Below are 13,352 nucleotides of genomic sequence, written 5' to 3'. Positions count from 1 at the left end.
GACATTGCATTCGTTATTGATTATTGCTTATTGTTTGGTGTAAATTTGGAAGAAAATGTGAAAAAGGAGAATAAAAATATTTTAAATCAAATTAGTGAAACATGATCTGCCTTTCATGAACCCATGCTGCATCTGCCCAATGGGACAATTTCTATCCAGATGTCTCACTACTTCATCCTTGATGATATATTCAAGCATTTTCCTGACTACAGAAATTAAGCTAACCAGCCTATAGTTACCCGCCTTTTGACTACCTTCTTTTTTAAACCGTGGCTCACATTTACTGTTTTCCAATCTAACGGAACCGCATCAGATTCCAACAAAGTTTGGTAAATTACCATGAGCGCATTTGCTATTACCCCCACCATCTCTTTTTGTCCCCTGGGATGCATTTCATCAGTACCAGGAGACTTGTCTACCTTTACCCCCATTAGCTTTCCCAACACTCCCTCCTTAGTGATAATGATTATTTCTAGGTCCGCACCTAGAAATGATCCTTGCCAACAATTATTGGCATGTTATTTGTGCCTTCTACTGTGAAGACCGACACAAAATACCTGTTCAGTGCCTTGGCCATTTCCTCATTTCTCCCTCTCATCCTCTAAAGGACCAATGTTTACTGGAGCCACTCTTTTTTGTTTTATATATTTGTAGAAACATTTGCTGTCTGTTTTTATATTCTGTGATAGTTTACTCTCATAATCTATCTTACTTTTCTTTATAAATTTTTTGTGGCTTTCTCTTAACCTTTCAGGATTTCTCAATCCTCTAGTTTCCCACTAATCTTTGTCACTTTGTATGCATTTTCTTTCAATTTGATATCCTTTTTATTTCCTTAGATGTCCATGGCTGATTTTCCATTACATAGTTCCATTATATAGTTCCATTGGGGAATCGATCGTGGAAACATTCTATGACCACCCTGCAACCATGTCTCTGTAATGTCCTCTAAATCACACTCATTCGTGATGATTTGTGCCGTCAACTCATTTCTCTTATTTCAAATGCCAAGAGCATTCAGGTAAAGTGCCCTTATGCTAGTTTTTATACTTTCTTTCTGGTGATTGTCACGTGACAATCGCCAGGCGGGAATGTTCCCTTCCAGTTGGGGAACACTTCAGCAGTCAACGACATTCAGCCTCTGATCTTCGGGTAAGCGTTCTCCAAGGCGGCCTTCAGACGCGCGACAAAGCAGAATCACCGAGCAGAAACTGCTCCGCACGCATGCCTCAACCGGGACCTTGGATTTATGTCTCATTACATTCACCCCCCCACCATCTAGCCTGGGCTTGCGAAATCCTGCCAACTGTCCTGGCTCGATACAATTCACACCTCTTTAACTTGTGATTATCCCTCTCTCCAGTCGCACTGTCTGAACCTGTAAAGACTTAATTACCTGCAAATACCGGCATTCAAAGTATCATCTTGCATCGTTAGCTTTTTCTATATATATGTTTGTGTAACCTATCTCTTTACTCACCTGATGAAGGAGCTATGCTCCGGAAGCTAGTGATTCCAAACAAACCTGTTGGACTTTAACCTAGTGTTGTAAGACTTCTTACTGTGCCCACCCCAGTTCAATGCCAGCATCTCCACATCATGTATCCCATTTATCACGGTGCTAGTGCCACACGACACGATGGAGGGTATTCTCAATGTGAAGGCAGTATTTTGTCTCCACAAGAATTGTGCCATGGTCTCTTCTACCGATAATGTCATGGACAAATGCAACTGCAGCAGGTAGATTGGTGACGATAAGGTCACGTTTGTTTTCCCCTCTTATTGGTTCTCTCACCTCCTGCTGCAGTCCCAATTTTTTTTTCATTTGTTCATGGACGTGGGTGTCGCAGGCTGTGCCAGCATTCTTTGCCGACCCCTAATTGCCCTTCAGAGGTCTGGAGTCTAGCCGGAGCCTGCCAGCTGGGTCTGTGGTGCTATGGAGCCACGCTTGGTGATGTACTTTGTGGTTCCCCACCCAGAGTATATTATATGCACCTGCGAGCCTCAGTGCTTCCTCCAAGTGGTGTTCAACATGGAGGCGTATGATTCATCAGCTGATGGTGGCCGATACGTGCTAATCAGCAGGGGGTTTCCTTGCCCATGGTTAACCTGAAGCCATGAGGCTTCATGGGGCCCAGAGTCGATATTGAGGACTCACAGGGCAACTCCCTCCTGACTGTATACCACTGTGCCGCCACCTCTGCTGGGTCAGTCCTGCTGGTGAGACAGGATATATCCAGGAATGGTGATATTGGTGTCTGGGCAATTGTCTGTACGGTATGATTCTGTGAGTATGACAATATCAGGCTGTTGCTTGACTAGTCTGTGAGACAGCTGTCCCGGCTTTGGCACAAGCCCTCAGATGTTAGTAAAGAGGACTTTGCAGGGTCGACAGGGCTGGGTTTGCCATTGTCGCTTCTGGTGCCTGGGTCGATGACGGGTGGTCCGTCCTGTTTCATTCCTTTCTTGTCCTTTCGTAGTGGTTGAATACAATTGGGCATTTAAGAGTCCACAACATTACTGTGGGTCTGGAGTCATATGTAGGCCAGACCAGGTAAGGATGGCAGATTTCCTTCCCTAAATTACATTAGTGAACCAGATGGGTTTTTATGACAATCAACAATGGTCTCATGGTCATCATTAGACTTTTAATTCCAGATATTTTATTGAGTTTTAAATTCCACCACCTGCCGTGGTGGGATTCGACACCAGGTCTCCAGATCATTACCCTGGGTCCCTGGATTACTAGTCCAGCGACAATACCACTACACCACTGCCTCCCCTTGTAGTTTCCTGTAGCTAAAGTGGATTTCCGATGGGTTTTTCAAAGCGATGAGGGTTATTGCCTCTACCATTATTTCAGGAAATGGGTTCTTAGAGCCTCATCACCAGATGGGTGAATGAACATTCTCCTCAACTTCCCTCTAATTATTTTGCTAATTACCTTAAATCTATGTCCTCTGGTTATTGACCTCTCTGTTAACTGGAATAGCTCCTTCTAATTCACACTATCTAGGACTCTCACAATGTTATCTGTCTCAATTAAATCTCTTCACAGCCTCTGCTCTGCCAACCAATCCAATCCCTCCTTGTGGCTAAAATTCTCCAGCCATGGCAACAGTCTCATAAATCTCCTCTCTAGTGCAATCATAAATGTTTTGTTTTATAAATTTAGAGTACCCAATTCATTTTTCCAATTAAGGGGCAATTTAGCGTGGCCAATCCACCTAGCCTGCACATCTTTTGGGTTGTGGGGGCGAAATCCACGCAACACGGGGAGAATGTGTAAACTCCACACGGACAGTGACCCAGAGCCGGGATCGAACCTGAGACCTCGGTGCCGTGAGGCTGCAGTGCTAACCCACTGCACCAACGTGCTGCCCACAATCATAAATGTTAATGTGCATAATCATCTATGGCCAAAATGAAATAAGAAGGCACAGGATAGACTCAACCAGAATTGTGGCCGTTTAGTGAAAGGGGAATTCTCCGCCCCACCCACATACCTCTGTAGCCATCTGGGATGGCCACTTACAAAGGAAACATGGACACTTGCAAAGACGCAAGGGAAATATGGCCAATACAAGATTCAGGCAAATTCAGAGCCTAAATGTATATTTGCTAACAGAGAACCAGACAGTACCGAAACCCCTAGCCGATTTGCATTCTAATGGCCCATTTCCCCAGGACAAAGGACTGGTACTCAGGTATCAGATACAATTCCAGACACATCGGCACCACACCCAGGATGCCCAAACAGCCAAGGTCAATGATCGCTCAGGACACGCCCAGCCATCAAGGCACTCGCCCCTTTATTGGCTCAAATTGAAGGCAGTAATCGAAGCCTGCCAAATTATTGGGTCCAAAGCTAAGGACCGCCTAAAAGAGCGCAATACCCCAAAGGATAAAGAGAGGCACTGCCATGTGTTCGATCTCTTTTGACCCTGGCACATCGGCACTCTTCGGCCCGGCTTACACCTGAAGCCAACTGCAGCACCACGACCAGAAGCAAGTTCAAGATCAACGATCGCTCCCAGATGGATGAGCCCAGCGGAACCGAAGCTACTTCTCCAGACCCCAGCCACACCATATCCAAACAAAGGACTTGTTCCTCTGCCAAAGCCGGGTGCCTGAAGTTAAGTACAGGTTGTTGTAGTGTTAGGTATAATTTAGCTTGTAGTGCTTTTATGTTGCATGTGTGAGTTAATCTTGTGTGTAAATAAGCTATTATTGAACTTGCACTAACTGACTGGTTGTTGGGTCTTTGATCGATATCCGGTTGAACCTTGTGGTGGTATCATTTGATACCTGCCGACTCTGAACGCAATATCCTCATTAATAACGGTCAGACCAATATCTGACTAAAGTAGATACCCCAGAAAGAGCAATATTATTGGCGTCTCCGGTGCCGATTGGCAACAGTTATTGGTGACGCTGTTGGGATAGTATTCCACTCATTAAAAAGAGCAACACTCCGCGGCCTGTTACTCGGCACTGGAAGGCAGGCTGCCATTGGCTGGCAGCGGGATCTTCTGATCCTGCCGCCATCAATGGAATTTCTCATTGAATCCACCCCCTGCTGCCAGGAATGCTGGTTCACCATCGGCGAACAGGACGATCCAGCTGGGAGGAATGGCCAGAAATCTCCCTAATCTTTGAAATCCATTATGTTTATTCCTGATATCATGTGTGTTCTTTATGTGGGCAACTGTTGGAACTAGTTTTATCGTTTTCCCAACTACAGATGTAAACTGCCCCATAATTTCCAGGTTCATGTTTTGCTACAATGTTCAATATCAAGCCAATAGATTAGCCCTTGTTTTTGCAGCTGAATGATCAGACCAGCAAAAATCAACCTAACTTGCAGCCGCTTTTCTTTGTCCCAAATTTGATCAACTTGGGTGCTGCACTGCACTGTTTGAAATAGAATTGGGTGACTTTACTGAAATAATTATTTCAAAAGTAAAATGGAATCCTGACAAAGGAAAAATACAGCACTCGTATTCTTTGTTTCTTGTTCGTGTAACAATTAAAATGGCAGAGAAGCAAAAGGGAAAGAATTGATGGTACATTATATATTCCAGGTGTTTTCTACAAAGAGTGTGACATGTGTTTTGTTCATTTTGGCTGATTTTCAGTCCAGAAACATTATAATGACAAAGTACAACCCAAAACGACCTTTCGGTCCAGCTTATAAATATCGATCTGTGTGAAGCAGTGAAACATTCAGTCAGCTACTCAGCTAACCGTGAGCTCAAAATGGGAAAGGTGAGGTAAACTTGTATTTTGTGACATTGCAATCATTTGCTGAATGGTCCTTACTTTCAGAAATTGATTTACATTCACATGTTTTTTCAGATCATCTTTTACGAGGACAGGAACTTCCAGGGTCGGCACTATGAGTGCAGTAGCGACTGTGCTGACCTCCACTTTTACTTCAGCCGCTGTAACTCCATCCGTGTCATGAGTGACTGGTGGGTGGTGTATGAAAGATCCAATTACATGGGATACCAGTATGTTCTGAGCAGGGGAGAATATCCTGACTACCAGCGCTGGATGGGATTCAATGACAACATCAGGTCATGTCGCTCCTACCCATATGTAAGTTAACTGTTTGATATTTTGTGTTCACAGAAATGTAAGAACTGGATAAGGCTGGTTTGTCCCTTGAGCCTGTCTTGCCATTTAAGTAAATTATGGTTGATCTGTTTCAAGCCATCATCGAGTTTCTGGAACCTTTAATTCCCTTGCCTAATGTAAAGCTATCAATGTCAGTTTTGAAAATTTCAATTGCCCTAGAATCAACAACCCATTGGGTGATAGACTTTTAGATTGTCACTATCCTTTTTGTACTTTCTGATACCATCTGAGTGGCCCAGCTTTAATGTTATGGCCAAACCCCCTTATTCTGGCATCTCCCACCAGAGGATCTATTTACTCTCCAACTTATTAATTTCCTTAATCACCTTAAAGACAACTCAATCTTCTATTCAATGAAATACCAGCCTAATCTATGAAACCTGCCCTTATGATTTAACCCTTTTAACTCCAGCATCATCCTGCATTTAATTCAAAGCCAATATATCTTTTCTTTAGTGCTGTGCTGAGGCCTGAATTTGTTCTTCAGATGGGGTCCCACCGCAGCTCTGTACAGCTGTGACATCATTTCCTACCCTTTATATTCTAACCCTTTTAGTGCAAAGTTCAGTATTCAACTTCCCATGGGGCGATGGTGGCATCCCCGGAAGGTGGTAATGTCAATGAGCTGCTAATCCAGAGGGCCAGGTTAATGTTGCGTGGACATGGGTTTGAGTCCCACTTTGGCAGCTGGTGGAATTTTGAATTCACTTCCAAGTCGCACACCGTCCTGACTTGGAAATGTATCGCTGTTCCTTGAGTGCCGCTGAGTTAAAGTTCTGGAACCCACTCCCTATAACACCACTGCGGGTTTACCTACACCACACAGACTGCAGCGATTCAAGAAGGCAGCTCGCTACCACTTTCTCCTTGCCAATTAGGTATGGGCAATAAAAATGCTGGCCTAGCCATCGATGCCCGCATCCCATGAAAATAATTTCAAAAAATACTTAATCGGCAAGTTTTTTGCGACTCACTTAACCTATTAGCATCCCTTTGCAGACTCTCCACCTCCTCTTGACAGTAACCTTCCTAGCTTACTCGGTGTCATTGGCAAATTTAACTGCCAGCCATTCAGCCTCTTCATCTAAGCCTTTGAGGCAGATGGTAAATAGTTGAGGTCCCAGTGCTAATCCTTGGCACTCCACTAGTTATAGTTTGCCAACCTAAAAAGTTACCATTTAGCCCTACTCTCTGCTTCCTGTTAGCTGGAGAAGTGAATTCCAAAGATTAGCAATCATCTGAGAGAAGAAATTCCTCCTTATCTCTATCTTGAATGGGAGGCCCCTTATTTTTAAACTGTGCCTCTAATTCTAGATTCCCGGACAAGGGAAACATTCTGTCAGCATCTACCCTGTCAAACGCCTCAGAATCTTACATGTCTCAGTAAGATCGCCTCTCCTTCTTATGAAATCCAATGAGTGCAGGCCCAATCTGTTCAACCTTTCATCCTAGTTTAGTCTCAGAAAATTGGCAAGGAGAGGGCTGGAGTTGATAACGCTGGATCAGAGTTTGGACCAAAGACCAAAGACTTAGGTTGTTCATATTTAATTGGAGGAAATTTCTGCCTATCTATTTCTGAGTGTTTAAGAAATAGTCTGATTATTTAGCAACAGTAGTGGTGGTGAGTAGAGCTGGGTATTGTGTGTGTACATATAAAAACTAACACCCTGTCTTCCTGTGAGAAAAAAAATTCTCCTTCGGCTTTCATCAATTAATTAATTGATAGGATGACGGTGTCACTAGCTAGGCCAGCATCTATTGCCCATCCCTACTTGTCCTTGAGAAGGTGATGGTGAGCTGCCTTCTTGAACTGCTGCAATCCTAAATCTGTGACATTTACCTACCAAGACGCTTGAAAAGGGAGACAGTTTCTCCTTACCTGTTTGATCAAAATGCTTTATTAACCTTATTTGCTTTAAGGAGAAGAACCTTGGGCGCGATTCTCCACTCCCGCGCTGAAGTGGCCGCGCCGTCATGAACGCCGTCGATGTTCACGATGGCGCGGAACGGCCCCGGTCCCGACCGATTCAGGCCCTGACAATGGGCCAGTATCGGGGCCGCGTCATCTACCCGCGCCAGGCCTTGTCGCCCGCGTAAAAGCGGCGGCGAATAGATGACGCGGCCGGCGCCGCATAACGGACGTCATCTGCGCATGCGCGGGTTGCGGCTCCAACCGGCGCATGCATGGTTGCCGTCCTGTCCAAATCCGCCCCGCAAGAAGATGGGGGACGGATCTTGCGGGTCCTCCTTCAGAGAGGACGGCCCGACAATCGGTGGGCACCGATCGCGAGCCACCCCACATTCAAGGTACCCCCCGGTGCAGGATCCCCCCCACAGGCCGCCCCCCCAGCGTTCACGCACCACCCACGATTGTAGCGACTAGGTGTGGATGGCGCCGGGGGGAACCCGCCGTTTTGGCCTGGCCGCTCGGCCCATCCGGGCCTCAGAATCGTGGGGGTGCCGGAGAATCGCCATTTTGGGTATCTCCGGCGATTCTCCGGCCTGCAGCCCGCGAAACTCGACCGGCCCGTTCCCGCCGCTTGGGAGAATCGCGGGAGGGCGTCGGACCGGCGTCCCCGGAAGTTTTGGCGGCCCAGGCGATTCTCCCAACCAGCGTGGGAGTGGAGAATCGCGCCCCTTAACTTCTCCAATCTCTCACATGAACTGAAGTCTTTCATTCTTGGGATTGTCATCTAAACGTCCTGTGCATCCATTCCAGAGCCTTGACAATCTTTCATAAAATGTTGGGCCAGAATTGTACATTTAATATGAGGCCAAACCAGAGATTTGTAAAGGTTTAACATGACTATCTTGCTTTTTGTATTCAGCTCCCCCAATTACAAAGCAAAGTATCCCACACACTTATTTTAAAGCCTCACCAACTTGCTGTGCAACCAGAAGGAGTTCTGAATATAGATCGCCAGGTCCTGCTGTCCTTCTACACTCCCCTCCAAAATCCCATTTTAATTATATTGTCTATGTGCTTCAACGTATCTCCCAATGTGCTTCAACTTACACTTATCCACATTAAACTGCATTTCTCAAGTATCAACCCATTTCACCAACTATTTTCTCCTGAGGTTTGCTGCTACTCTGTGCACTATTAACTATATTACCAAGTCGCATATCAGCTACACAGCTACACTCCTTACACCCAAGTCTGTTATTTATATACAGCAAAGAACGCAATTCTCATAATACCTGGTGAACTCCTTTCATTTCAATTAGGAAAACATACACTTTGTGCCTCTGTTCCTCTACCCAACCACATATCTAAGTTTACTCTGTTTCATTAAAACATGTGCTGCAATTTTCCAAATTAGTGATCTTATAACACCCACGAGACCCACAGGGACCACTCGATCGATCTCCCTCTGGTGCTCATGGAATACTGAGGAGTGGAGGCCTCGCAGAGGGGCTCGTTAATTCCCTGAGGTTAAAACTAGCATATAAGGGACCCAGCTTCTCGGGATGGTCCCAGCTCGGATGAGATGTGCTCTTCCCCACTGTGCAGTCTTAGTAAGAAACAAACTTCTTGGACTTACCTTTTTAGGACTCCTCATTGACTGTCGTAAGTTACTATGTGGTTCTCCATCAAATGTCTTTTGAAAGTTACCTGTGAGTCTGTCATGTTCTTGCAGGCTACATACATACAACCAATTTTTGAAATAGAGAAACCAATAGATCAGAAGAAACAATTCCCTGTACAGACCAACTAGAATTTCTCCAAAATTGTTACTGTTTTGTTCAATAAAACTAACCAAGAGAACCATGATGGACAGAAGAATCCACTGAATTCAACTGGTTAAGAAGATTTTAAGAAATTGCTTCAACTTTTCATTCATTATTATTGATTTAATTTGATTTGATTTATTGTTATGTGCACCGAGGTACAGTGAAAAGTATTGTTCTGCACACAGTCCAGACAGATCATTCCATACATGAGAAAAACGTAGGACATACACATATACACAATGTAAATATAGAGACACAGGCATCGGGAGAAACAAACGGAGTGTAGTGCCACATTGATATTATTGATTATAATTATTGATTATAATTTTATTATTGATTATAATTATTGATCATAATTTTATTATTGATTATAATTATTGATACAATTTAAACCTACAAAACCTCCCTCTCTCACATATCCTCCTTACTGAATGTATATTCACAAATGTGAGGACTAATAGTCAACTTATATTACAGTACCGAGGTGGAAACTACAGGATGAGGATATACGAGAGACCTGACTTTGGAGGACAGATGATGGAATTCATGGATGATTGTCCATCTATCTACGGTCGTTTCCGTTACCGTGACATCCACTCCTGCCATGTGATGGATGGTTACTGGACCTTCTATGAACATCCCAACTACAGAGGCCGACAGTACTTCATGAGACCTGGTGAATACAAGAGATTCAGTAACTGGGGCGGCTACAGCTCAACTATCGGATCTTTCAGGCGCATGAGGGATTTTTAGATTGCTGTAAAATATGATTTTATTCTTGCTGAAGGATTTTTGAACATTAATAAAACATCTTTACTTTTTAAGAGTTATTTTAATTCATTTTGTTTTGGATTCTCTTACAATCATCTAGGAACTACAATATCCTTGCCTGGATGTTAATGAGCACATTTGTAACAGGAATTGGAGCAATAGGTCAGAAGGTGAAATAACTGAGGGGGAACAAGAGAACAGGGTCAGTAAGACTCAGAGGAAGAGTAGACAGGAAGATATTGCTGACCACAGCGGGACTAGTGGTCTGAAGTGTATTTGTTTCAATGCGAAAAGTATAACAAGTAAGGCAGATGAATCTCGAGCTTGGATTAGTACTTGGAACTATGATGTTGTTGCCATTACAGAGACTTGGTTGAGGGAGGGACAGGATTGACAACTAAACATTCCAGGATTTAGATGTTTCAGGCAGGATAGAGGGGGATGTAAAAGGGATGGGGGAGTTGCCCTACTGGTTAAGGAGAAGAGCACAGCTGTGGATGTTGTCTACATGGACTTTAATAAAGCATTTGATAAGGTCCCTCATGGCAGGCTGGTGCAAAAGATTAAATTATACGGGGTCAGGGGTGTACTAGCTGGATGGATTCAGAATTGGCTTAGCCATAGAAGACAGAGGATAGCAGTGGGAGGGTGTTTTTCCAAATGGAGGTCTGTAACTAGTGGTTTTCCGCAGGAATCTGTACTGGGACCTCTGCTGTTTGTAATATATATAAATGACTTGGAAAAAAACGTAGTGGGTCTGATTAGCAAGTTTGCAGATGATACTAAGATTGCAGGAGTTGCGGATAGTGATGAAGATTGTCAGAGAATACAACAGGATATAGATAGGCTGCAAAATTGGGCAGAGAAATGGCAGATGGAATTTAACCCGAACAAATGCGTGGTGATGCATTTTGGGGAATCCAATTCAGGTCGGAGGTATAAAATAAATTGCAGAATCATCAGGAACATCGTCACACAGAGAGATCTGGGCACGCAGGTCCACAGTTCCTTAAAAGTGGCAGCACAGGTGGAAATGGTGGTAAAGATAAAGCCTCCAACTGTTCACTATATTTGCGGGGGTTTCCTCTGCATGCTCCGGTTTCCTCACACAGTCCAAAGACGTGCAAGTTAGGTGGATTGGCCATGCTAAATTGCCCTTAGTGTCCAAAAAGGTTAGGAGGGGTTATTGGGTTATGGGGATAGGGTGGAAGCGAGGGCTTAAGTGGGTCGGTGCAGACCCGATGGGTCAAAAGGCCCCCTTCTGCACTGTTTGTTCTATGTTCTATGAAAGCATATGGAATGCTTGCCTTTATCGGACAGGGTATCGAGTATGAAAGCTCGCAAATTATATTACAGTTATCTAGAACATTGGTTAGGCTACATTTGGAATACTGTGTCCAATTCTGGTCACTACACTGCCAGAAGGATGTGGAGGCTTTCGAGAGAGTACAGAAAAGGTTTACCAGGATGTTGCCTGGTATGGAGGGTATTGGCTATGAGGAGAGATTGAATAAACTGGGATTGCTCTCCGTAGAGAGACGGAGACTGAGGGGCAACCTGATAGACGTTTATAAAATTATGGGGGGTATAGATAGGGTGAACAGTTGGAGGCTTTTTCCCAGGGCAGAATTGACAATTACAAGGGGGGACAAGTTCAAGGTGAGGGGGGATAGGTTCAGTGGAGATGTGTGGGGAATTATTTTACACAGAAGGTAGTGGTGGCCTGGAAAGCACTGCCTAGTGAGGTGGATGCGGCTGATACATTAGCGACCTTTAAGACTTATCTGGATAGAGATATGAGCAGACGGGATATAGAAGGATATCGGCCATTGGTCTAGATAGGACAAGTGATCGGCAGAGGCTTGGATGGTCGCAGGGCCTGTTCCTGTGCTGTATTGTTCTTTGTTATAGTTCTTTGTACTGCGGGAGGACACTTCAGAGGGCTCATGAAGCGAGGCAATACGGGTAGAGCTCAGGCATAAGAAGGGTGCAGTGACAATGCTGGGGGTTTACTACAGGCCTCCCAACAGCCAGAGGGAGATGGAGGAGCAGATATGTAGGCAGATTTTGGCAAGGTGTAAAAGCAACAAGGTTAGAACATAGAACATAGAACATTACAGCGCAGTACAGGCCCTTCGGCCCTCAATGTTGCGCTGACCTGTGAAACCACTCTAAAGCCCATCTACACTATTCCCTTATTGTCCATATGTCTATCCAATGGCCATTTGAATGTCCTTAGTGTTGGCGAGTCCACTACTGTTGCAGGCAGGGCATTCCACGCCCTTACTACTCTCTGAGTAAAGAACCTACCTCTGACATCTGTCTTATATCTATCTCCCCTCAATTTAAAGGTATGTCCCCTCGTGCTAGACATTACCATCTGAGGAAAAAGGCTCTCACTGTCCACCCTATCCAATCCTCTGATCATCTTGTATGCCTCAATTAAGTCACCTCTTAACCTTCTCTCGAACGAAAACAGCCTCAAGTCCCTCAGCCTTTCCTCATAAGATCTTCCCTCCATACCAGGCAACATTCTGCTAAATCTCCTCTGCACCCTTCCACATCCTTCCTATAATGCGGCGACCAGAATTGCACGCAATACTCCAAATGCGGCCGCACCAGAGTGTTGTATAGCAGCAACATGACCTCATGGCTCCTAAACTCAATCCCTCTACCAATAAAAGCTAACACACCGTACGCCTTCTTAACAACCCTCTCAACCTGGGTGGCAACTTTCAGGGATCTATGTACATGGACACCGAGATCTCTCTGCTCATCCACACTGCCAAGAATCTTACCATTAGCCCAGTACTCAGTCTTCCTGTTATTCCTTCCAAAATGAATCACCTCACACTTTTCTGCATTAAACTCCATTTGCCACCTCTCAGCCCAGCGCTGCAGCTTATCTAAGTCCCTCGGTAACTTGAAACATCCTTCCGCACTGTCCACAACTCCACCGACTTTAGTGTCATCTGCAAATTTACTCACCCATCCTTCTACGCCCTCCTCCAGGTCATTTATAAAAATGACAAACAGCAGTGGCCCCAAAACAGATCCTTGTGGTACACCACTAGTAACTGGACTCCAGTCTGAACATTTCCCATCAACCACCACCCTTTGTCTTCTTCCAGCTAGCCAATTTCTGATCCAAACTGCTAAATCACCCTGAATCCCATGCCTCTGTATTTTATGCAGTAGCCTACCAT

The 13,352-nt window shown here is 44.7% G+C and overlaps 1 protein-coding gene across 2 annotated transcripts; it reads left to right on the top strand.

Annotated features, from left to right (window-relative positions):
* The first annotated feature begins 5,111 nt into the window (after positions 1-5,111).
* Positions 5,112-10,199, top strand: LOC140393535 (gamma-crystallin S-1-like). 2 transcript variants are annotated; one of them, XM_072479840.1, is made up of 3 exons: positions 5,112-5,268; positions 5,359-5,601; positions 9,853-10,199. In XM_072479840.1, exons 1-3 carry the CDS (start codon positions 5,260-5,262, stop codon positions 10,126-10,128), a joined length of 528 nt encoding a protein of 175 aa, XP_072335941.1. In that variant the 5' UTR covers positions 5,112-5,259; the 3' UTR covers positions 10,129-10,199. The 2 variants fall into 2 exon arrangements, with proteins under 2 accessions (XP_072335941.1, XP_072335935.1); XM_072479834.1 differs by lacking the exon at positions 5,112-5,268 and having other exon boundaries at positions 5,347-5,601.
* The last annotated feature ends 3,153 nt before the right edge of the window (positions 10,200-13,352 follow it).

The sequence above is a fragment of the Scyliorhinus torazame genome, chromosome 2, assembly GCF_047496885.1.
Source record: "Scyliorhinus torazame isolate Kashiwa2021f chromosome 2, sScyTor2.1, whole genome shotgun sequence".
NCBI lineage: Eukaryota > Metazoa > Chordata > Chondrichthyes > Carcharhiniformes > Scyliorhinidae > Scyliorhinus > Scyliorhinus torazame.
Note: the sequence above shows the minus strand (reverse complement) of the source record. Positions and strands in the feature narration are given on the sequence as shown.